Source organism: Drosophila erecta, unplaced genomic scaffold (genome assembly GCF_003286155.1).
Source record: "Drosophila erecta strain 14021-0224.00,06,07 unplaced genomic scaffold, DereRS2 tig00000092-arrow-pilon, whole genome shotgun sequence".
Taxonomy (NCBI): Eukaryota; Metazoa; Arthropoda; class Insecta; order Diptera; family Drosophilidae; genus Drosophila; species Drosophila erecta.
Window position 1 is genome coordinate 17,088,467 of NW_020825207.1, and position 25,604 is coordinate 17,114,070.

Below are 25,604 nucleotides of genomic sequence, written 5' to 3' on the forward strand. Positions count from 1 at the left end.
TTACAGTTAATTTATAAATGCATTTAAAATATATTTATATATATCTATCTTTGTATTTTATTTATTTAGTTTTGCATAAATAAGCCCGGAACTACGAATTTCCTTATGTGTATTTGTTTTCTTTATGTATCTGGCATTCGCTATTTAGTAAAGACATGCACCATCACGTTAGTTCAGCCAGGTTTCCATCCTCATCAAATCCTACACTTACAAAAATGTCAGATAAATAATCGTGCTAATAGAAATTTTGTAAATTAAAAATTATTTATAAAATGCTTGACTGCAAGTTAGTTGTAAAAAGAGGGTATTACTATTAAAATGTAAAAAAATATGTCCAGTTTTTATACAGAAAGTTTTATAAAGAAAACTTTAAAACCGTACAAAATAAATTATATTGGGATACTGAAGAAACCAGTTTTGAGCGTCAATAGAATACATATTTTTAAAAAAAGATATCTTAAAATTATTTGTTGTTTTAATATGTAATTTTATTATCAACGAGTTTTGGAAATTTGTTTAAAATATCCATTTCAATTTCATTCATTATTGTATTGTAAGTGAGTCAGTAAAATTCTCTAATAAAGCTTGTTGAGGTTCTGCTCCCGCGTTGTTATTTGTTTTTATTAGTCAAATCGCTGCCGAAATTTAAGCAACTGAAGCCGGGATCAAAGTATTCCGAAGTCGGGAAGTATTTCACTCAACAGTCGGAAAATAAACAGTCGATAGCAGACACACAAATACTTGGGTTACCTGCCACAGCATAGATATAGAGATACTTTTGCATCTACAAAGTCATCGAAGTGAAAAAGGTAAACAAAAGTCAAGTCACGGTGCGGATGAGTGTATATTTGAGATAGATGCCTCGGTGTGAGTGCTGAGTGGTTGGTAACAACGAGCGATCGACGCATTTCAGCCAGTAACGAGTTGAATGTGGCTCAAAACGCGTCGCTGAGCGCTGGCTAACAACGTAAAATGTTAAAATAACGGAGTGAAATCATATAATATTGGTGCATAAAATACAGAAATAAATAAGAAATTGAAGTCTTCGGATATCCCCTAGGAAAAAGTGTGAAAATGTGGAGAAACTAGCAGGAATACTATGAAGCATGCCGTGAAACTTGGCCAAGATAAACTCGTTTGCACCAATACACACGTTTGTACGTATAAGGGCAACGCAAAATACTCAGACTCCAGAAGCCAGCAATTAAAAAAGAAGTTAGTCAGTTAGCGTCTGGGCCGCGTTACTGGTGTATGAATCATACTTTGGATACGTTTAAAAATAACAAAACAAAAGCCATCCAAGGAGGAAAGAGTTGCAACAGTGCTTCGATCACACTTAGCGGAACGAGCTCGCTGAAAACCCAAACAAAACCCATAACAAATAAATTAAGCACCCATTATAAAACACCTCAAATGTCGGTCAGGAAGTTGAGTGCCCTATCGCTCTCCATTGGTGGAGCTCCGTTGATCCCAAGCTTTTCCTTGGTAGCTGCGGCAAATGGAGAGAGTAAGGACTGCCATGGCACGATCTGTCATCCGGTCAATGAATTTTGCTATGTTGCAACGGAGAGCTGCCATCCGTGCATCGCGGTCTGCAATAACCAAACCCACAACTACGATGCGTTCCTGTGCGCCAAGGAATGCTCAGGCAAGTAGAATCCAAAGATTCCCCAAAGATTACCTCAGATAAACTCACAATACATAGGGTAATTTGGCAGGTTTCATGCGAGTTCAGGTTTTTCCAGCCGGATTCAATTGTATTTCAATTACAGTGGCTTGAGCGGGTGATTAACTCATCACCCATGACTTTACTAAAAAGAGGCTAATTTAAAGATTTATAGTATGTGCATATTTAAATTGATTTGCTTATAATAGTATTTTATAACTGTTTTGAAAGAGATCTACTATCTTACGGAACTCGCCTTGTAAAAGTTATATCGGCAAAATACAGTCAGTTCATATTTGCAGTGGCAATTTTTATCTGCTACTTACACAGAGTTATTATCAAGCCATCAATGTTAGATGGGGAAGAAAACGTTCCCGTCTTTTGTGAATTATTTATTTAAAACTGATACTGTTAATAATAATAAAAATTTTCGCTTATGATTCAAAATCTACCCACAGCATACAAGACATTCGAGCCGTTGAAAGCGGAGATGCTGGACATCCAGAATACCCAGCAGCTGATCCTCTTGCTGCTGACTATCCTTCTCGTCCTGATTGCGCTTCGCTGTGCGTTCCAGTTCCTCCGATGGCTGATGAGCAATCGGTGCTTCCAGAAGCTGTTGCGCCGTCTCCAGTCGAAGGCCTACCCCCATCCGGCCACTGCAAATGGAAAGGATCTCAATGCTACCACCATACAGAACCTGAATGCCATTAACCATCCTGGCAGCGACCTTGAGCGAGCGCAATCACAGATCTATAGTGTGGCAGGTAAGTGTAAGGATCTACCTGTCCGGGTTTTCCCAATAAAGAGTACCCACTATAACTGCAATGATTTATTACAGGTGCCGCCGAGGGCTCCGTGGTGACTATGACAACGCCGGTGAGCACTCGCTATCCGGCGGAAAACAGCACCACGCCCACAACGGTTATGACGGAGATCGGATATGGATACGATAATCAGGCCATGGTCGTAACGCCGGTTTCTGAGAAACCCTCAGCAGCGACAGTCGCCGTCGCTTTCTAAGGCCATAAACGTACTTAAAACTCCTACTCCAAATCAGTCCAGCGAAAGCAAAATGTGCACCACATTGAAACTAGTGATATTTTCATAAGTTCTTAAGCAAGAAGTCTTCTTTCGATATGTAATACATAAGCATATCCGTAGATTGTAGGTGTAATTTGAAAACAGGAGGTTTATATATGTTGCTCTATACATGCAACATATGTTTGATAAACCAATGCGGCCTTGAAAACTTATATTCGATCTGTATATGATTAGTTAAGGAATTATACATTTACTATTTTCCTTAAAAAACAATAATACAACATCACAACTATGATCGAAGATTAATTTGTAAAAATATTACGAATTATATTCTAGCTCCCTACCGGTTAAAATGGTATCGAATGCAAAATAAATCGATCTGAGATATATTTGAATTTGGAAATAAAACCAGGAATTACACTTAAAGGTATTGTCATTTATTGTATAAAGTATTCCACGTTGGCAAACACAATTCTAAGGCTAAGTTAAGTTGGCTTTTTGAGTATAACTCTTGTTCTCGTCCTTAATGCTAATCGTTTGTATATGACACGCCAGATATGTATGTGTGTTTCTTTCCATACTATAATTAATGTTCTCGAGTATAAAATGCTTCACTTTTCCTAACGAATCTCATAAATCAGCCTTAAACGTAAGCTTATACGTAAATAAATAGCCTAGGACTAATTCCGATCGAATTGGAAACACTTACATTGATCCCTTTTTTGCAGAGCTTACGGCCATACCTACACCCAATACTGATTCCGCCTAAGTAGTGGATTTGTGGGCGGGGCCGAGGGCGGTGAGCTGACCGATCCGGAAATACTCTGCGGCACAGAGGCATAGCCCGCAAAATCATTCGCCATATCGCAGGACGAGCTCCAGGCATCGTGCTCCAGGTGATAGGGATTATACCTCTGTGGCAGCATCATTTGCTGCGGATCGCACTGATCGTCCGTCTCCTCCTCATCGGGATCGTAATCGGGATACTCATGTTTATACGACTCCACGGGTATTATCTTGCAATGGGGAATATTGCTGAAACCCGGTAACGGTGTTGAATTTCCAGTCGCCGGCACGGAATCCGCCTCGGAACTTGCGTAATGGTGGCCATGATGGTGGTGCAGGTGGTGCTGCGGACTCACAGAAGTCAAGTCTGGTGGACACGGTAGCGCTGGCGGCTGATCCTTGGATATATCTGCCTTGTGCTTCCTCAGTTTCCTGATTTTAAGTATCAACAGCACGATAAACAGGCAGATCAGCAGGATAAATACGGCACATCCTATGGCCAAATAGTTTATGGACAATCCTGCACTGCCCAAATGAACCGTCTCGGTTTCCTCAACACGACTTCTATACTCAATCGATACGGTGGCCTGTGCCGGCTGAACTGTTTTAATGAGCAACTGATAATCGAAACTGTCATTATCAGCTTCTGTTTCCTCGACAGATTCATGGGGCACAAAATAGACCACGCCACTTCGAAGCTCTTTATAGGAGAATATGTTCGTGGATCTATCACTCTGGCCATCGGCTGACAGTCCAGTGCTGCGAATTATCTTTCTGATTTGCCCAGTTGACGGCATCCTAGTGATCACGAACTTTGGGTTGAATTTGTTGAGTTTCAACGACAGAGGATTATCGTTGTCCAAAGAGGTGATAAGCTTTAGTTTACCTCCTGAGGAATCAGCTTCCTTCATTACTATGTCATTGATTTGTATGACGGGCTCCACCTCCATCACCACATCCACTTGAGCAACGTAGTTGGTGCCCGGAACATAGGCACTCACCTGGAAGGAGTCATTGGATCGGTTCAGGTCCGTTTGCATATAGCTTATCTGTGATGTTTCCAGCTGCTGCTGCGTGAACCTCAAAGTTGGCTGATGTTTGTAAACTATAATGCCATAAAGCGGCGAGTTTGTGACGTTGTAAGACAACCTCTCCATATGCACATTTGTTGACACTCCGATATGATCCAATCTCATGGGTGCAGTGGTAGCTCCTTGCTGAACCTTCACTGGTGCTTGCACTGCTGACGGTCTCAGATTTATGGAATCTATTTTGATGGTAAATATTTCGTATGCAGGATTCGATTGCCCGTCGGATACGGTGAAGCAAAATGTCGTGGACTGTGGCATTCCAAAGTGCACATAAATAATGCGATCGTTGTTAATATCCGCTTGGGTGAACTGATTGGAGAAAGCCAATAGGTCCTCAGGGTGTCCGTCGTTTGTAATCTTTCTGAGTACCCCCAAAGTAGGACCACTCATCACGTCGTATATGATTTCTTCAGGAGGTGTATCCGCATCTTCGGTTAGCAAGTCATTTCTGGTTATAGTGCGATTCTCGCCCTCGACGACTGTCATTTGGGGCAGGTGGGTGATCAAATGGAAGGGTTGATCGTTAATGGGGTTGATGGAAACGGGAATTGTCAAATTGCACAGAAAAATGTTCCTGAAAATGTAAACATATCTTATTACAATAACTGTTTACTCAAGTTAAATGCATTGAAGACTCACCCTTGTGTCAGGTAAACCGACATGAGTATGGTATCCTCCAAAGTGTCCGAATGATCGTGTATGTAGTAGACCTTCTTGGTAAAGAAATCGCTTGGGTGGTATCTCTGCATGTGCTTGAACTCATGACCCAGACCAATATTGCCGTGCGTGGGTTTTTGGATGGCTTCTATGAACAACTCCGGATTATTTATGCCAGCTTTGGTCTTCAGATACTCCAAGATCTTTGAAAAATCCAGCCTAATAGGCACCGAACCGCCTTCGTCTACGTTGAGCTTATTAACTGGCAGAAATCTGAGTAAGCCTCCTGAGGAAACCGATATCTCAATGTTGAATTTCTGATTCAATAGACGATCGCTTCTTTCAGCAACCACATCGAAGTAAAATGAATCGTTGGTCCTGAACTCCATGATAACAGCTGTGTGTTCATAGAATATATGGCCATTATCCACATCGTTTTGGGTAAATTCACTGACTTCCTTCGTGAAACCATTATCTATAAACTCATTCACTATGCGACCCAGACTTGGAGGAACTGTAATGTTATATCTGATCTCTCGCTCCTCATCGGAACATTTAAAGTGCAGGTAATCTCGCAGAATTTGCTTCTTGGTTAGGGGAAAAACATGAAGATTTTCATTGTGCTCGGCCAGAATTTCAATCGGCTTAATCTCAATATTCAGCATTTGAGTGGTGGTGTTAAATAAGCCATCTGTTACCACAAAGGATAGTTCGTTTCTCCTGGAGTTGGAGTCGTGCATAAAATATATTTCTTCTAGGTTTATTTGAGCCTGGGTAAATTGTTCGATTTTTTGGTGAGGTGCGGATTTTCTTGCCAGGTAACCGCCGTATATGTGATGCACCACAAAGGTTAGATTTTCCGGTGGAGTGTCGTAGTCTTGAGCCACTGAAAAATCATCATACAAAATTGAACATTTTAACTTGAGTTAGGTTAAATAATATTTTGCAGCTTACACAGGTCAGTATTTCTGATGACATAGCGTCCTCCGTTCCACACTTGCAGACCCGTATTGGTGACCATCATGGGCTCCTCATCGTTCACTTGGACCACAGCGAATTCCAGCTCGAAAGGCACACTTTCCTTGTTCCTGGCCATGGCCACCAATGTAATGCTATCGGTGGCATTCTCGCTTCCATTGTGCACATACTGAATGCTACCCTGTTCGAGTTGCTTTTGAGTGAACCTCTTGACTTTCGAATTCCCAGCCAAAACGTGGCCGGAATTCGGTATAATGGTCACTATGTACTCCAGAATCTTTCCCCGGTAGTATTCAGAATAAGGCTGTATATCCGTGGGATTTAGTTGGACGGTCTTTCCCTCCACAACCGAAATAATATTTGAGTGCATATACAGCTTTTCTGGTATGATCACGATCTTTATCATCAGTTGCCTTAGCCACGTAATGCCATTGGTAACATCGAACACAAAGTAGTCTGTGGATTGGTTAACTCCTGCTTGAATATAAAACATTTTTTCAGTGTTCACAGAAGACTGATCGAACACCTTGCAGTTGTATTCATCATCGAAAGACATGGACTGCATTTCCAAGTAACCATGCATGGGAGAAGAAGTTACTAGGAAAGTAATGTCTCCGGGGGAAATATTGGGATGAACCACCTAAGGAAGAAAAGTAATTGAAGGGTAATGAATATATATGATTTCTGATATAGCCATATCTACCTCTAAGACATCTCTGGAGATAAGTACACTTGTGGATTCCTCCACGTAAAGCGTGTGGTTCTGTTTCACTTGCAGGGGCTCCCAATACGCAGATGGATAAATCCGGAACATGACCTCTCCCTCAGCTGTAATGTTCTTGATATGTACCCGATATCTGTGAGTTAAACATAAATTGAACACAACTTGTTTAATAAAATCGGTCTATTTCTTACCGAACTTTATCCATTGAGGCGATTTCCGTATTCCAGTAGACCAATCTCTCCCGTTCAATATCCAAGTGGGTAAAATTACTCAGGGACGTATAATTCGTTGCCTTATAGACGGTGGTGCCATTCTCTCCCTCATTTGCCCTGCTCAAGTACATGAGTATGCCATACGATGGGGGCTTAATCACTTCGTAGTAGATTTCGTCCAATTTCATATCCAAATTTGTTTCCAAAATAAAGTCTTTGTTCTTGAGAACGACAAATTTACCCTCCTGGACTATGGATGCATTAGTGGCCATCATGGAGACGAAGGGATCTGAGGCACGGATCTCCAGCAAGCCATTGACCTCATGCTCACGATCGGTGACTATGAAAGACGCCGTTCCAGAATCCGCCCCTGTATGCTGGAACATAATCCTCCTGTTTGCTATATCGTCCTGAGTGAAGCTATCGATGTAGTGACCACTCTTGTAGAAAGCCCCATTGGTGCTAGATACATGGATATAGTGGATATCCGTGTGATTGGTATTGACATCAGCATCCAGATACTGAAGCACTGTGGGATTAAGGGTCCGAATGCCGTTCCTGACCACATGGAATACGCGCTCGATGGCCGTGCGATAGGGCTCATTGTCGTTTACTAGTTTTATGTGCACTTCTATATTGGAGACAAACTGAAGATCAGTTTCGTTTCCCGAGAGGATGAGCAACTCAAATGTGTCCCTCGTGGATTCGGTATCGTCATGGCAGTAGTATATATCATTTCGGAACAGTTGCTCCAGTGTAAACATTTCCACCGGCGTGGTGAGACCCGTCTGTTCATCGTATTTGCATATAACACCATGCTCCGGGCTCGAGGAAACCTGAAACTGCAGACTTTCGTAGATATTGAAGCGTATCCCAAAGTGATTCTTGGTGATGAGAGCCCTTTCGCCCTCCTGCACCTGCAGAGCCTCGTGGATTTGATAGCCCAGCTTGTGGATTAGCTCATCGGGCGGTCTGTAGCTAATCTCCAGAGCTCCCGCCACATCGTCGCATTCGGCAACCGAAACCACGAACTCCAGACGATCACTGAAGCTGGAGTAGCTGGTGTGATGTGTTTGATATCGGATTCTGCGCTTCTCTATATCCTGTTGGGTGAAGGAGTCCAGCTTCTTGGCCGCCTTCCGCGAGCCCTCCACATAGATGCCCCCGTAGCGAGTTGGCTTCGTTATCTTGTAAATCACGCTGCGCGAAAAGCTCCCGATGGGCGTGGTCTCGTACGAGAGTATATCGCTGGTCAGCAGAATCTCCCGGCTGCCATTGATCGATATCTGCGAGGGTCTGGTGCTCGTTATGCGCAGGCGCGTGAATGTGATGCGGAAGTCGAAAGTTTGCGTGGTCACAAAGCCGAACGAGGCAATAAACTGTGAAAGTGAAATCAATGCAAATTTATGGGCTACACTGGACAGCAAACAAGCAGGACCGAGACCGGTATTATAATATTATAATAATATTAGGTATTAATATAAATACATAAAGAACGAAAAAATTGGCAAACTCAATAATATACTTAATAATATAAACTTATAATATTATAATAATATTAGGTATTAATATAAATACCTAAAGAACCAAATAATTGGCAAACATGCACAACAAATTATATGTTTGATTAATTTAGGCACTTTTTTATGCAGCTGAGTTAAAACAAAATAATAAAATAGAATGGTCCTATTGACCGACTCATAAAAAACTTTTCTAAAACTGGACACACAAACTGAGGTACCCAAATACTTTCATCTGCCCAAAACATGCAGTCTAGTGTTGGCTCACCGCCCATTTACGGCCCAGCTCGTGTTTGGCTTTTATCCCCCATACACACCTTGAATTCGTCTTGCCAGGGAAAATCGCTGCTGTGCAAATAGCGAATGTGGCCAAGGAGCAGCTGGCTATCGCTGAACCAGTCCACGTTCACCCAGGAGCCATCAATCTGCCTCAGCCGCTGGAGAACTCCATGCTGCGGGGCCTTTACGATATCGTACCGAATGTCGATGTGGTCATCTACAGCATTGGTGCCAATCGACAGATTAGCGGGACTGATTGGCAAGGAGCTCTTGTGGATCATTATGAGGCCCGTGTTATTGACTAATCGAAGCTCCAGCGGATGTACCGAAACTGGCAGATAAACAGTTTCACTCGTCTCGATGCCGTCGGATACTTGCAGTTGCAGTTCATAGCTAAAGGATTCCGCTGTAGTGGAGTTGTACAGATACGATACTTTTCCCACATTCACTTCGGCCTGGGAGAAGGCTGATGTGGTCGCACCTCCAACCATAAAACAACCAAAGGTCTCCTGCGGACTCTGTGCCGGCAATATGGTGTAGATCAGATTTCCAGGCTCGCTGTCCGGATCGTCAATGTTGAATAAATCCACGTCCAGTACCCTTTCGATTCCCTCGATCACTCGCAGGATTTTATGCGAATGCAGTCTTAATTGCGGTGGATCATTAATGGGCGTTATATTGGCGTGTAAAAGAAACCTATGTTTGCCCAATATATTCTCCGGTATCTTGTGCACATCGCCAAAGATCTGCATATCCAATGTGGCATGATCATTGAAGTTCTCCTGGCCATTGTGTACGTACTTCAATTTATCTGTGGCCAAATCAACCAGGTTAAATGTGCGGCAGGGCACAAATAGGGCTTTTTCAGCTGAGTACTGCAAGAGTTGTCCATACTTCGGCTGATGTACCACATGGAAAATAATGGACTGTTCGTTCAGACTTGGATAGCGTCGTAGGTCGAGTATAATGTCTATGAAATGGGGTGATAGAAAGGCAGTTCCACCTTCTAGGAGCTGCATGGGTGAGACATAGAGGAGCTCTAGCTCTGGACTCGTTTCGGTGAAGATCTGTGGCGGAATGTAAATGAAAATGGATACAAAACTATGTTAGTTACTAAAATAAAGAGATTATTACTAAGATTCCAGGAGCTACAATAGCATTACATATATTAGCCCAATCAAAATTCGATCTCGCATGAACTAACTCAATACAGTTTGAAAAAGCTACACCTTTAAATGTATCTACTAAATGTATCTACTAACTTGAAGGTTTTGTACATACCTTAAAAGGTCCCTGAAAATCGGCCTTGATGCAGTAGGACTGATCGCAGTAGCAGATGAAGCCGTCCACTCCGTGCTGACTGCAGATTCCGCTCTTCAGGCAGGGATTGAACTCCACGCACGGATACTGCCACAGGCAGTTGAGGGCCAGACTGCGCGAGATGGCCATCTCGGAGAAGCCCAGTGGAAGGTCGTTGACCCGGATGTCGCGCATGCAGCCCTTGAAGCTGATCTCGTTTATCCGCAGTCCCTTGCTGATGAGCCGGCGGCGCATCTCCTCCTGGACGCCGCCAAAGAAGACGCTCTTCTCGAGATTTATGCTCGCCTTAGTCTCATTAGCGTGAGTTCCCCGATAGCCGCTCGTGGCATCGTCCAGGATTAGCTCCGCAATGGCGGCGTTGTAGCGCAACAAGACCCGATGCCATTTGCCATCGGATATGTGCTCATTTGTCATGAACTGCACCAGACTGCCGTCCTTGTTGAAGGTCACCTTCAAGTGCTGATCCTCTATTTCGAGGAGTATGAAGTCAAAGCCGCCGTTGAAGAAAATAACGCCAGCAGTAGCCATAGTGCGGAATTGCAAGGAAAGGCTGTGAAAAAGAGAAATATTAAATAGGCAGGAAAGCAGATTGGTTTCCCTGGAACCCACGTTTCTCCCACAGCGTGCGATTCCTTCATCATCAGTGAATACGAATCGTTCCTCATGAAACTAATGCTGTCCTGGCTGGACCCATCGAACTCAGTGCTGCAAGTCCAGGATACTCCAGTACTGGTGGTGTGGCTCGTGCGGTCCTTGGCGCGCTTGATGATGTTGATGTTGTTGTAGAAGACCTAATTAAAAATAACTCATTTTATTACCTTATGCCACAGAGCATCCCAAATTTATAACACAACCCACTTTTTAACCACTTGACTATTACTCACATCCGATATGCAGCCCCGAAAACCGATAACACCATCCAAGAACTCGGCCGTAAAGTCCCCCACGCCGCCCAGAAATGTTCCAAAGTGGATATTGAGGGCAGCAAGATCGCCTGGAAGCTGTTTGCGCATTATGTAGCCGTCCACCTGCAAGGTGATATTATTCTCGAACCGCTGCACCGCCACATCGTGCCATTCCAAATCGTTGAGTTTTTGCTTTTTGGGCGATCGCAACTGTAACCGGAATCGCTGTAATTGCGCTCATATGTAAGGGGATCGATGGCTCGATCGATGGCTCACCTGCACCACATCCCGTTCGATTTTATAGCTGAAACTGATCAGACCGCTCTCCAGGCGCAGCAGGCAGTAGTCGGTCCGTCCGGCGGCCAGGAAGAGGAAGGCGTTCTCCTGCCTGGTGCGAAACTTGACGCGGATGTTCGTTGACATCTTGGCCTCCTGCAGCGGCATCGATACGTAGCCATCGCCGAAGAGGGACACTGTGGGTGGATAGGATAGACATGGATAGGATTGCCCATGCAATTGAAATCGCTCGTTGGCGGAGATAATGTGGCATGTGGGGGACTGCGGTATGTATCTCTATTTCGAGCTAAGCCACATTGAGTTTTAAAATTTTAAAAATATTTATTTAAAATTTAAGAACATTACATGCCTAAGTCAGAGCTATTGAATATCTGATTGATCATACCTACAATACAACTATATTCGAGTTCCCCTACTATGCCACTTAAAAATCCGATTAAGATAAGTTGAGTTATGGAGTATAGAACTTCAGCCTTGGTACAGTTTTTAATTTTTTTTCTACATTATACAACAAAAAAAATTAAAAAGAAAATATAGAATGCTGTAGTCGAGATCCCCTAGTATCAGATACCCGTAACTCAGCTAGTGGAAGTTTCTGGAATATCGGTAAAAATTGCGAATAAAATTAGGAAATGAAAAAAAAAATGTTTAAAAGTGTGGACGTGACAGTTTTGGCCAGTTTGTGGGCGGTAGACTGTGCGTGGCAAAACTATTTTGAGTTTATACGGACAAACGGACAGACGGACATGGCCAGTTCGACTCGGCTATTGATCCTGATCAAGAATATATATGTATATTTTATATGCTCCGAAACGCTTCCTTCTGCCTGTTACGTACTTTTCAACGAATCTAGTATACCCTTTTACTCTACGAGTTACCGGTATAAATATAATTATGGCATTCTTATGAATTCTGGCTGTGGTGACTAAGATAAGAATCTCATATATATAAGTTTTACACTTACTACATTTTTGAATTTCTTCAAATTATATATGCACACTCAATTCACCGATAGACATAGATATATACACAGTTGCAGCTGATGGAATAAGATACACTGACCAGTGCTCATAATGTTGCAAGAGCTGCCGCCAATTTGATTGGCAACCGCCTTCTATTGCAATCCGTATACAAATTTGTCCAGATCGGTGGATCGTTTTAGATCAGGCCATCAGCTGTCGGGCTGTCAGTCAATGTCTGTCGAGGTCACTCAGTCAGTCAGTCATTTATCAGGCTATCTATTGAGAGCCATCTTTTGTATCTTGATTTGCGTAATTAGTAGTGGGCTTGAGTGGAGCGTGTTTTTCTGGGGAACATACGTATCTCAAGAATAAAGCAAGGAACCTGACAACTTCGAACGTTGTATGAATAATTTCCCATTTCTCGTTTGACTTTCGAGTCAATCCCACCTCGTAAAAATTGCATGATTAATGATTTTCTACATTCTGTCGTACGTTTGTGCAATAAATTATTTTGGAAGCACACATTTGTCAAAACATGGAATTCAACTTTGCGCGGGACGCGATAAATATTTTAAGAATTTCTCTTAACACCCTGCGGGAAAAGGGAAAATGTCTGCTGGCCATTTGTTTATGTGGGTTCTTCGCTGCTGTTAAGACGACATATTGACCTAACCCACATAGAAATCGTAGGATAAACATGAAACAGTTGCATACGAATGGCAGACAAGCAGCAGACTGCCGGATAAACAGACACAAAGCGATATGGGCAACAAATGGTCAACTATTGATGCTTTGGCCGTACCATTTTGACGCCAATTAGCAGCAATCAGGCGTCAAAAGCGGCGGAAAACATAGGAAAAACACTTTCCCATCTGCGGCCCAGGCAGTTGACCCACATTAATGCTCGGCTGCCGCTGTAAATGCTACTTTTTCATTTTGAGAAGATGCGCGTGCCTGAACCCAAAACAAAGGCGATCCGAGATGCGGAGGCGTTATCGTTGGCGAAACAATAACACGGAATATGCCATGTCCATATTCCATACGTCACCGAACATTTGAATACTCTTTAAAAAGTCCACTGTTGCGATAATATAATGGAGGCTTAAAAGCTTTCGTGGCGGACATATTTTCCGTGATAAACAATGAAACCAGCAAGAAACGTGTATCTCCAATAAAATAGTACTTGTTGCAATTCAGAAAAGACTATTTTAATATTTCGTTTATAAAACATCCTCGAGCTATTAAATGCAATTAATAAAAATGCCTTTATAGAAATAAATTTGTAAGCCCATAATTCCACTGTCCAATTAGACAGACATAGACCAATCCTATAACTTCAGTTTTTGACCTTAAGTGGAAAGTCAACATCTAAATGCTTGTCAAAAACTGCCTTTCTTCTTGCCAATCTCGCGAGGAATAAACACCCTTTGTGAGGGCAAACACATGCCTTTCAGGAAGTTGGATGCTTAACAATAAATGCAATTTGCATCAACAAAATGCGGTGCAGTCGGAGTGGAGCAGCCCCAACATCACCATCAACATCAGCGTCAGAAGTCATTCCAAATGTCGGGCGGCAACAAATGAGACATCATCAGGAAAAGTCCGTCCAAAAATGGGGAAAACATCGGTGGCGAGCACACGACGCAAGACTTATGGCCACAGATGCCGGGCACCTCTCCACCCACTCGGGAAAACCATAAGAAAACCCCGACATCAAATGCAACTCCCCTATCAAATGCTAAATTTATGTTTATCTTTTATGCAGCACGGCGGTGGAGCTGGCTAGGTAGCCAGCGAATATTTATGTTATGGCCAATGTTTATTTTATTTGAGTTATATGTCGCTCGGTGTCCCCATAGCTTTGCAGCTATTCGGGTTTCTATAGGTTTTATGATCATGTCGTTGCTTCGCTTCTCTTTTTGGTCTTTAATTAATGCTCCTTTGGTGGCCCGCTGAAGTCGCTGTTCATTAAAACTTTATCTGACATTGGCAATTTATAAATTATTTTTTCCTTTCGTAGTTTTCATTTCACTAATAATGTCAGAGTTTATTAGTGGAGCTCGTGATTTGTGGGCTTATTACGTGATCTTGAGTGGATTTTCGTTGGCTGCGTGCATTTTATATTTATGGAGCTGCGAGTTCTGCTTATGGACGTTAATAGGCAAATTGATGGTCGCGCAAGAGCTGTATGCTTTATTGGCTAACAGTTTGGGTGATCGGGCTAACAAAAGCTGATCGTATGAAGATTTCTCCTTCAGCTTGGTAAATCTTTACTAAAAATGCTGTATGTTGGATATTTCCCACAGATGGAACCCATTTAAGTTTCGTTCTTCGAAATATTGCTTCTAAAGAATTCCCAAAAGACTCCTTTAATTTCTTCGCTGGCCATAATCATTGCAGTAATTCCTGTGATCTTCCAAGCAGACATTAAAATAGTTTCTTCGCCCATTCACAATCGCATCCACATTCCGAAGGCCCTCGGATGGCTTAAGAGATCAATCTAAATCAAATAAAAACCACACTAGAAAACCCCTTTGAGGCGGCATTTCCCTGCCGCTTCCCTTGTTCTATAATCTTCAATGGGCGAACATGTGTAGCTATTGCTAGCATCTTCGGCATAATTAGACTCTGGGGCCGCATAAAACTCAATTATACAATTATCTGCGAAGGGTAGGCTTCAACTATCGACAATTGAGCACCGCATCGGCCAGTCATAAAGACACATTTTCTCATGACTCAGGGGGCTCTAAGAGCAGAACACACATTGTCGCCAAAATAAATTGTTGTATTTTATATGCAGGCAACCGCTTTTTACTGCGACTGCAGTTAACATTGGGCATGTGTTGATATTTATATTGCAAATGCAAATGAATAATCAAGAGGCGACACACAGCTTGGCAGATGGCGCGCACCAGATACAGATACGAATACGGATACAAAAGTGTAGATACATTTGTATCCACACACGTCTATGTTAAAATTGGCACAACGCTTTGCGCGTGTAAATGATTTACATTTCACGTATAAATGAAAATATATAATTACATGCACACATCAAAAAGAATATCTCTAGAGAGATAATTATTTTAACACAGTTGATAAGCAGATAGATATATTTCAAGTAAAAATAGAGTTATGCAGTATTTATAACCCATTTAAAACTGTATGTATGTATTATTCCTTTGGAAATGGAATTCTATTTTTGTGTACAAAATCAAAAAATGCAGACTAAAAAGAAGCGATGAAAACAATTTTCGCCTGCCGCGGATGATTCACGTTTGGCTTTTTAGCCCCCAAGTGACGTCACATGCCAACTAAAAATATCATTAAAAACACATTTGCGCCAAGACCAAAATATATACCGTGCATGTGTCTCCCTGACTGTGCAGATAGAACGAAAATTAAGAGCACGCCTGACTTTGGATGGCTGTTGCGGTGCACCGCACAGATACTTTGAGTTTTTCAGTTTCAGATACTCTGCGTTTCCCCAGGGCCAGCAACAACAAAAGGCAGCAGAGCAGCATAAACGACGACGACAACGAGAAAAGTGCGCCCCAAGTCAAATGTCAAGCGTGAAAAATGCGTTAAGTGCACTGCAGCGGCGCATTGTAGTTAAGTAGTTGGATTTTATGGGCCGGCCAGGGTTGCCAGGGTTGCCATGGAGCATTGCGAATGCCAAACTGCGGGGATAGCTATACATAAATACTATATATCTGGGATAGATAGCAACAGGAAGGAAGCCTGTGGGCCTCTGCCGACAGCGACCAGTTGGTCAAATTAGTCAGAGAAATGGATTGACATAAATCTCTCAAAGTTCAACAGGTCACTGTGAAATACTCGTGGGAATAGCTACAGAGCCAGTTGATTTGCTTTAAGTGTGGGCCAACTCAAAGGAATCAAATCTTCGGTCAAGCCAAAATAAAATGTATATACAGCTTAACTAAATAAAATCTTGTCTCTGAGAAAGTACATCCAATCATAAAAAAACATATATACAAAAATGTTACGTTTTTGATATTTTAGTCTTTTTTGATTGGAATTCCCCTCAGCTGGCCCACTGTATCTGTGGCTTGGCGCACGCGAGTAACACCAAAATGTATGTGGCACTGCACCATTTGCAACTCTTTATTTTGACTTTTATTTATGTCGGCTTCGATGGCAGCCAAAGTAAATGCAATTTGGCTTCAGCTGCTTCTGCCTCTCTGGACCGCTTTTTTCTTTTTTTACTAGCCAATTCGTGGCTGGCCATATTTGTAATGAGCATAAATCGTGCGTTGATCATTTGCCATGATAAATCTCATGTTTATGCGCGGTATTAAGTTCTGGGGCGCGTATCTCTGGCTACCTGACTGTCGTAACATTTAATTAACTGTACGTTCTGTGTCGCAGCTTCTTGTTGGCTGCTTTTTACTAAAAAGTTGATTTTTTTGAACTCACCTTTCATGGCTGCGACAGTTTGCAATTGCAATATGGCGAGCCATGCCAGCCATAGCCATCCGAATCCTAATCCACGGAGGCGCGACATTCCGTTGCAGCTGCTTTGAAGTTATAAACGCGAGAAGATGGTGTGTGGCTGTTGGTAAGGATGAGCGGATCGGATCGGATTGGATCGGATCGCTTTGGAGGATGGGGAACTGGGACTCACAGATCCGGAACCCCAAGTACCACTCGCGCTTCGTTCGTTTTCGACTTTGTTTTTCGTCTTTAATAATTTTGCGTGTTAATTGATTTTTCATGGGGCCACGCATCCGTCGTCGTCTTCGTAGTCTGGGGGCCTCATAAAAATAGCATCATCGGGGGCATCGAGACATCGGAACATCGAGGTTTCCTCTCTAGCAGCGGCACAGCATCACGTCCTGGCCCGCTGGCCACATAGACAGATGCTGCATGTCATTTCGTTGACAGAAGTCATACAGGAAGGGGAATCACCTCGAATGTTGCCGACTGACTGACTGACTGGATTGCTTTGAAGCGGCTGCTCCTCTTAACTTGCTCGCCCTTTTAGACGCACACTTTGGCAGCCAACTTTCGCCCGATTACGTTTCAATTCCGTTCGAGTTTTATCATAAACACATTGGACACCGACGACTGATGCGCCTAGTCGTTTATTTGTTATTTTTCTTGGCAACTGCACTTCACTGTAATTGGAAATAGATTTATGGGCATTACGACTTTGCTTTCCTTTTTATTTAAATTTTCACTGGTATGTATATGGCACGTTTTATGCATTTTTAATTGGTCAGTTGGGTACAAGCCATCTACCAGTATTAACCACTAAGTATGTATGATTCAAGATAGTGGAAAATGCTTATCACTACTCCCTTGGAACCTCGTAATAATTCGTTTGTAAGTCTTTTTTAATAAACTATAATAATTATAATGAGTTATTTAGATACACAGAGAGAGAGAGATTCATTCGCTCGCTCTGCCATGTTTATTTTCATTGATATGCTCAATTTGATTGTATATTCCTTGGTTATTATATACAGCTTCCACTTGAGTTATTCATTTGCTATTTTAATTGCCGTAGATTTTAAGCCAAACAAATCTCAAATAAATTCAAGTACCCGGGACCCCGATGCTTCGGGGTTACATATGAAGATACGAATGTATACCATTGATTAGCGTATCTACAGATACTTTATGGAGACTTAATTGACTCTGCTCCTCCACTTCAGTGGAAATTGCTGCACAGTTGAGTAAAATTTATTGTATTTTTTTGGTGGTGACGGAGCGGGGGATCATCCATAAAAAGTGGCCTTAAGTGGCCGGACAGCTTAAGCTCTTTCGCAGCAATACTGGGGATTTGGTCTTGTATAAAGTGGAATTTCTAGTTCAAAATTTTGCAACAGCAGTCAAAGTTCAGGGGCCTTCATTCCCGATAGCCGAGAAACGTTAATAGGCCAAAAATAGGACTCTTTCAAGTTTAGAATGCAAATCGAGAGGGACTCGTAATTTCGGAGGGAGAAGTCCCCTGAGGAAAAGGAAACTTCGGGCGACGCCAAAACGTCAACAACTGTGACTGGAAAATGAATTATTTACGCCGGGGGTATCTAAAAATACTGCGCCAGACTCTCTTATGTTTATGCATTTATTTTCCGACGCGAAATGCAGCACGAAACCGCGGCAGGTTCGACATCATGAGGTCAATTGCACAGATACAGCCTCCAGGAAAATCCGTCGTGGTCTTGCATTCTCGTTAAGTTCGCTCTGCTAATTCAGCTTGTTAATTTTTATAAGCACCACCCAAGTTCTTGTCGTTCCGAATACTGAATACTTTTATAGCCCGTCGCAGCAGTCAAAACACAATTTGAAACGCCATGCCGCTGCAGACGACACCGAAACCAAAAAAAAAAAAAATAAAGTGACAATCGGCAGGGTGCATTTTATGACAGACGCGTGTTCCCTCTTTGCGCCCAAACTTTTTCTCCCCATTAACATAAAAATTAATAAATGTATCTACCGGATAGTCGGAGTCTGCCAGCTGCCGCTACATGCACTTTGGGAAAGTTCTTTCATACTAGTTTATATTTTTTATGGTAATTAAAAATTGGTGGCACACAAACTTTTGTGAAAACAAAAGGCCAACAAAATACCGCTCTACAGAATCGAAAATTGATTTGATAAGCCATGAAAACGGCGTTTTCATTTGGAAAATTGGTAGGCGTCGCTACCCACGCCGATTTGTACGCTTTCCTAACTCATAAAAGGCCTCCAAGGTGTGCAGAGTTTTCCTACTCCATCTCAGTTGCAGTCGGTGATTTAGTCACACTCTTTTCGGGCACTCTGATTTATGATCGCCGAGTACTGCGATTGATGAATGGAGTTGTGCTCTGGTGCGACTTCAGCACCATATGTCACAAATATGAATTTTATTGGTGCATATATCCACGGGCGGAGTCAAATGGGTACAGTTTGAGTTTGGGAAAGTTTTTGCAATGTAAAAAAATATTTAATATTTTAAATAATAATTTTATACTTTGTGCATATTGCATTCATATCATTATTTTGCATGGGTTATATAACCAATTGTTCTTTATTCATCTTATTTCGATAGCAACGCTTGAATGCCATTTTCAGGATTTTTAATTCATATTAAATTTAATTCCAAGTTGTTATTTAATTAGATCAACATTTCTGTGTCTAACATTGGTCTTTTGGCAATTAATTTTATTTTCCACATTTTTATTCATTCACTTTCTCGACTTGCTGTCCGCGATTTCAGCACCTCATTTTTCACACCCTTGCCTTAAAATTAAATGATTTATATTTAATTTTTCTTAGCTGCTTGTGCACACATCGTTCTTTTACTTCCGTTGAGATCACTGACTTTGTTTGACTTGGCCCTTTGGCAATTTTCACAGATTCATCAGAACGTGCGGTATTCACGGTCAATTTGCAAAGTTCTGTATCTTTTCGTATTTTTTCGTATTTTAAGATTTATCTACCAACGCACAACAACAAACGCTTTCATTCACAATGAGTTTTTAGCCGGAATTCTTGACAGAAGAGTGCCGACCGTAAACATGGGGAGGAAAACCAGAAACTTAAAAATAAATTAAGTTTCTATTTCTTACACATCCACTGGGCCACTCACGTTTGGAAAAACTCTAAGGGGCGCGTGGTCAGAGTTTTCCGCGTTTTCCGATTGCCGCCACCCGCGCCAAGAACCAACCGAATTTTCCACTTTCCGATAAGCAAACGAACCGAACACGCCAACGATTTCTCACAGACTGAGCCGAGAGGAAAGAAAATTCCGCACGCAGTAGTGCGCTCGCTCGAAGTGCCCAATGAGACCCGGACCAGACCCCATGGTTCCCGTTCCCTGAAAGGCCTCCGATGCCTCGATGCCTCCGATGTCGATTTGGTGCCACCACTCCATGGCGCACCCGCGAGTGACTTTTGTGCGCTCTGCGAACGCGCGAACGCAAACGCAAACGCGAACGCGGGCCCAAAATGTATCTCTATCTAGATAGCAGTGATGAGCTGGCCGCTCGCAGGCAAGGGATGCGAAAGGGATATGTGTGGGAATCCACTGGCAGGTCGGGATAAGGATACACGCTTTAGGGTTGTTAAATGTAGCTTTCAGTCAAAGACACCATCAAAAGTTTCAGTATTTCATTTATTAAGGGAAAATTTTATAATAGTAAGCATAGTTACTAGTCTCAGTTGAGTTGAGCTCGGAATATTAGAGTTATCAACTCAAAGTTAAGGGATTCAAATTTTAGACATTGTCTTTATATGATACAGTGTGTCACATATTCTTGGTATTACAAGTGAATCATAGCTGTTAAAGTGTACACTCTTCAGAACTTAAGGCATCATTAATTCTATACTATAGGATTCTACGAAAAACCATTACCCCTTTGCCAAAATTGGAAGACTCGTTGCTCATCACTGATACGTCGCTGATGACACTCTGCCGTTCAGCTGCTCATTTTCATTGCTGGGTGCTCTCCGCGTTTTCCCCCTTTTCCTTTTCCTTTTCCATTTCCTTTTCGTTTTCATTTTCCTGAGCAGCACGCGAAAATACGCGGATTGAGCAATTGCAAGCGCCAAGAGGCTGAGGACTTGAAATTTTTCAATTTGTTTAGCGGTGCTTGGCCGCTGCTCTCTGATGATCTTCATCTTCATTGTGGATAGCAGGGGTCCCATACATGGAAAAAAAAACAATATAATTTAAATTATCAAGGAAAGCTTAAGAAAATGATGTATTTCACCGAATTTGGTATCGTAGTAATTTCACTACCCATCAAAGTTCTAACACAATAGATATATTGAAGTTATAGCTGGAATTGTTATAAGACCAGAACACCAACTTTTAGATTCATTGTGCAGCAGACTTTTTTTTCTGTGCACCCACACATGTGGCTTCAATTTGGCTGGGCCATCGCCTTTGCCTTCGACTCTGCCACATGTTGTTTGCCTTTCTCTGGATGTCTCTGGATGCCGAGTGATAAAAATCTCAACCATTTTTCATCAGCCTATTAAGTTACATAAGTCACACGGTCCCTGCTCGCTGTTATGCCCACCGTCTGTCCTGTTGTGTAAATATCCTTTTGGCGTGCTAATGAACCCTTTGACACCAGGAACCAGGAACCAGCGAACGGCGACCCGCACCCAGCGATCATTCGACCTCCCTGACGGCCCTCAAAAATTCCTACTACAGCAGATGCCACATAAATCAGGCGTTGCGAATGAAGAATTCGCCGTGGTCAGCTCATTAATAAATTAAGTGCATTAAATCACACAAAATCACCTAGGGAAACTCCTAAGCTATTGCACCGTAGAAAAGAATGGCTTTAACGAAATTGATTTTAAATGACATGATGATCTGTCAACATAAGATTAAATTGAAATTGAAATGCTGGAAACATATAATTACTATAATAAAATTCAAAAAGGACAAGAATTTCAGTGGTAGTGGCTCCTTAACTGTGCTTCCATTTCCTCTATAAACTGATTCCAATATAGTTTGCACCCTCTGATTTGAACATATCGATTTCTCCCAGTGTGCCTTCGACCACACGCCCTCTTTTAAGGCTGAGAACAACTGCAGCGCGAAAGGAAACCCTTAGGGGCTGTTCCTGATAACGGCGACAGCAACGGCTCCATATCACGCACAATTTGTGTTCGGGAAAAGTGTTCCGGAGGAGTGGCTGCGAGAGCGTCTACGTGGATCTAGGTTAGGCCACACAGCTGTGGCATATGTAAAAATAAACACATAAAACTGCACTTTTACTAATTGCTCCAGGGAAGCAAAGAGCACCACCGTCGAAAACAGAACGAGAAATGCTGAAAATGCCTTGGGTGCAATCCCAAAAAACATTCAAAGCAAAATCGACGATAAAGCCCCAGTGAGATAGATACGCAGTCAAATGTTTCTCGAATGCATTATGTTTGTGGCAGGAAAACTTCAATGTTCACGTGCTGTTTGCATTCAGTGTTGTCAAGTGGTACAGCCATGTTTCAGGGTATTTGCATAGACTATCATAATCCACTGCTAACATTTGTGTTCTATATACCAATAGATAAAGACAACTCACAGGGGCTATGTGTCAAAGTTCTACCTCCAAAAAGGGGCGTTTAGTTTGACAGAATATTGGATGATGGGATTATACAAGGAGTATACAGACAGAAACTAGCAAATTTAATTGAGCAATTCCTTAAGACTTATAATGTTTTAAGGAAAATTGTTCAAATGTTTCCGAATCCACTTGAGAAGTAATTCACACAAACCTTGAAGGATTCCCAATCGTGTACTTTCTTGTAACCACTGGAAGTGCTATCTAGAAAGGAAGTGGCAAGTACACCTAGCATAAGTAGATTCCATGGGGTATCCTTTTACGCCTCAACAGTTTTTATAGTTGTTTGCCTATACGTTACCAAATGCTAGAAATTCCTGGTAAATAGGGGAGTTCCTTCGGCAGTGAATCACTTTCAGGGCGTGTCTTGTGTTCTGGTTCATGTTCTATGTTGTGTAAAGGTAGTGAACTAGGGATTTATATGCAATGACCATGTAATTTGCTCATTAACAAATTGGTGGAGCTTAAGGCCAACAGAAACACAGCGAAAGATTGAGATTGCGGGGTGGTCACTGAACCAGCGAGTATCTGCAACCACTTGAGTTCTGTCCACAACCCCTAGAGTAGCACACATCTCGAGACCATCTCGTCTGTCACATTATAACTCAATTTTAAATTGTGCTGAATTCTGCTTTCGACATATTAAATTAATATTGACACATTGACAGCTGCCAAAACAAGATTCTCTCCCTTCAAGCGCACAATTTTCCGCCATCGTGGGCACTTCGACCACCCGCTGACTGCGTCGGATTCGAGTTTTCCCCGATGCGGGTTCGGATCGAACTTCTCAAATTCGTTGACTAATCATGCGCAACGTTTGCTATTTGGGTGAAATTTTTAATTGCCCCGCGCAACGCAACACGATCGAATTGTAAGGCCATCGTTTGCTGGAAATCGTCAGTGTCATCGTGGGGTTTGGTTCCCATTTTATGCTCGATGGTCTCTTTATCTAAAGCGCGCCTGGGAAACGCGCACGTTGCCTTAATTGATTGATAGATACATAGATAGATGCAGACTAATGGCTAGCATGAGATACAGAGGTCTCGGTCTATGGTTATGTTTGATTTACCCTAATTTGGCTGTGGAGTGAAGTGCAAAGTAAACATTAAATTGGCGCAAACTGACAAATAGTTCTCTGTATTTTAATCCCATTTTAGTCCACCTCATTTGGGCTGGGCTGGGCTGAAATGGTTAATGGTCCGGTTTCATTGATCACAGCAATCTTTTATGGTGTCTGGTGTTTTAGACAACTTGTCGTTTGCACCTCGTAAATGATTCAGAGTGAATCATTGGATTCAAAGCTAGTTTTACTCCTAGAATGCAGATATCTTACGAGTTTCGCATTATACGCATTTTTTAAGGTGTAGTTCTCCGTTTAAAACCGCCACAAAACATATTTTCTATTAACTTAGTCAAATTATTTAATTATATCAACAATACCTTTTCAATAACGCTGCTGAATTAGGTATATTCAATGATTTATTAATGAGCTGTTTGTTCCACCACCATTTCTCCTCGCTTTTTCCGCCAACATTTTTGTTACAGGCCATTCATTTTCATTGTGGCATGTCCACTGCGATCTTATGAATGAACATTTTCTTTTCGGTTTGGTGGTCTCTCCTGGCGATCGTTCGCATCAAAAGTGCCGTTCTTGGCCATGTCTTGAGTTGCCATCAAAACTGCGCCTGGAGCATGGTCGTCCATCATCGTTGCCGGTTTGGGTGAACGCCCACGCCCATGCCCAGCCACGCCCTGCGCCCCTTTCGCCCCTTCCGCCTCTTTCGAAGAGCGGTTTCAGCTTTTTGTGACTCGCTTCAATGAAGCGTGCCAATTTTCAATGAAATGTTTCGGCATCTTGTGTTGTGTGCCCTTTTTTAGGCGACTTCGCGTTCCTCCAGTTTGCCTTATATTCATTTCTTTGCTTTTCTTAATTTGCTGCATGTTCTCAGTGGGCTTTATGACATTTGTGTTATCTTGGCATTTATCCTCTCTATTTGCTCTCTTGCCATAAGAAGTCAACAAACATTAATTATCATTAAATGATATGAGTTATCGTGGAGTGAACTTGACCGCTCCCAAGGTGAATGCACAAATAACATTGCATTTTATTCGTGTTATACTAAATGTAATGTACCCATCAAAAATGTCGGGCTTCCTTTCCGCTTGCAAATAAAACACGTTTTCGACAAACTCAATCGATGGGCATTGTTCAATTCTGACGAACAAGGAAATGCGGTTAGTAATTGGCTACGGAAATCCCCTGGAAAAGCAAGTGGCTTTCTCACGTACCAAATCGTGATTTTATCCAAGATCCTGAAAAGGGTTATATTTTAATATTTTATTTCTTAATTGTATTCTTGGTTAATGAGACTTTGAATGCTAGAAATAAAGTCTTTATGTTATCGTTCTTAAAACGTTTCTCTTTATATTCGAAATGTTGTGCAACAACAATATTTTTCTAGCAGGTTAACAATTACTTTCGTGTCTACTAATCATTTTTGACTAAAAAAGGATATAAGAAGAAAGCTTTTTTGTACCTCAGAATCTGTCGCTTAATTTATTAAATTACTAATGCATTAGAATTGGTTTCTTTGTTCTGTCGATAACACCAAATTCTTGTTTGACTTGTTCGTTGTTTGTTAATTGTCAAAACTCGCACTCCGATGAATTTTTGAACCCCGGTTTTCAAAAGTTCATTGGCCAATTCTATTTCGCAGTACAAATTATATGTTTGCAATTGCTGGTCTGTCGATCGATACGTGAGAGGTCATCAGTATGTGGAAGGGGTGAAATTGACAGGTAATAATTATTTCGGCAACACTTGCAATCATCTGTATCAATATTGCAATTATCCCAGCGCACATACGAGACAATCAAAATCAAATAAGATTAGGGCAAACAATGAGCGCCGCCGATTTATTTGCTTTTGTATTTTTATATCTCTGTGCCAGGGCGGCACTACCACTCGAATCTCACAGATACACCTAAGCTTTTGTCTGTATATGCATAATGTATCTGCTGGCGTCGGCTGAGACTTCGACTTCGACTTCGACTGAGGCTAATGCTGATTAAGTTGAG

General features: G+C 42.0%; 2 protein-coding genes across 3 annotated transcripts; one reads left to right on the forward strand and one right to left on the reverse strand.

Annotated features, from left to right (window-relative positions):
• Window positions 1-825: 825 nt before the first annotated feature.
• LOC6549293 (protein grindelwald) lies at window positions 826-3,136 on the forward strand. The gene is made up of 3 exons (XM_001974346.3): window positions 826-1,648; window positions 2,125-2,433; window positions 2,508-3,136. The coding sequence occupies exons 1-3, from the start codon at window positions 1,252-1,254 to the stop codon at window positions 2,687-2,689; spliced, it is 888 nt and encodes a 295-aa protein (XP_001974382.2). The 5' UTR covers window positions 826-1,251; the 3' UTR covers window positions 2,690-3,136.
• On the reverse strand, window positions 3,126-20,332 carry LOC6549290 (chondroitin sulfate proteoglycan 4). Of its 2 annotated transcripts, none has more exons than XM_001974343.2 (12): window positions 20,039-20,181; window positions 16,879-17,579; window positions 11,459-11,655; window positions 11,162-11,392; window positions 10,887-11,068; window positions 10,239-10,827; window positions 8,996-10,024; window positions 7,138-8,537; window positions 6,926-7,079; window positions 6,199-6,862; window positions 5,227-6,130; window positions 3,126-5,161 (listed from the first exon to the last, which is right to left on the reverse strand). In XM_001974343.2, the coding sequence occupies exons 2-12, from the start codon at window positions 16,964-16,966 to the stop codon at window positions 3,454-3,456; spliced, it is 7,146 nt and encodes a 2,381-aa protein (XP_001974379.2). In that variant the 5' UTR covers window positions 16,967-17,579; window positions 20,039-20,181; the 3' UTR covers window positions 3,126-3,453. The 2 variants fall into 2 exon arrangements, with proteins under 2 accessions (XP_001974379.2, XP_026835699.1); XM_026979898.1 differs by having other exon boundaries at window positions 3,128-5,161; window positions 20,019-20,332.
• Window positions 20,333-25,604: the final 5,272 nt, after the last annotated feature.

Bases quoted from the DNA above. Each gene is read 5' to 3' on its own strand.
- LOC6549293 (XM_001974346.3), top strand. From the start codon at position 1,252: ATGAATCATACTTTGGATACGTTTAAAAATAACAAAACAAAAGCCATC. The intron at 1,649-2,124 runs GCAAGTAGAATC...ATCTACCCACAG, and splicing joins GTGCGCCAAGGAATGCTCAG to CATACAAGACATTCGAGCCG. The intron at 2,434-2,507 runs GTAAGTGTAAGG...GATTTATTACAG, and splicing joins ACAGATCTATAGTGTGGCAG to GTGCCGCCGAGGGCTCCGTG.
- LOC6549290 (XM_001974343.2), bottom strand. From the start codon at position 16,966: ATGTCGCGCCTCCGTGGATTAGGATTCGGATGGCTATGGCTGGCATGG. The intron at 10,025-10,238 runs GTATGTACAAAA...ATTCCGCCACAG, and splicing joins ATTTTCAGGGACCTTTTAAG to ATCTTCACCGAAACGAGTCC. The intron at 6,131-6,198 runs GTAAGCTGCAAA...ATGATTTTTCAG, and splicing joins CATCAGAAATACTGACCTGT to TGGCTCAAGACTACGACACT.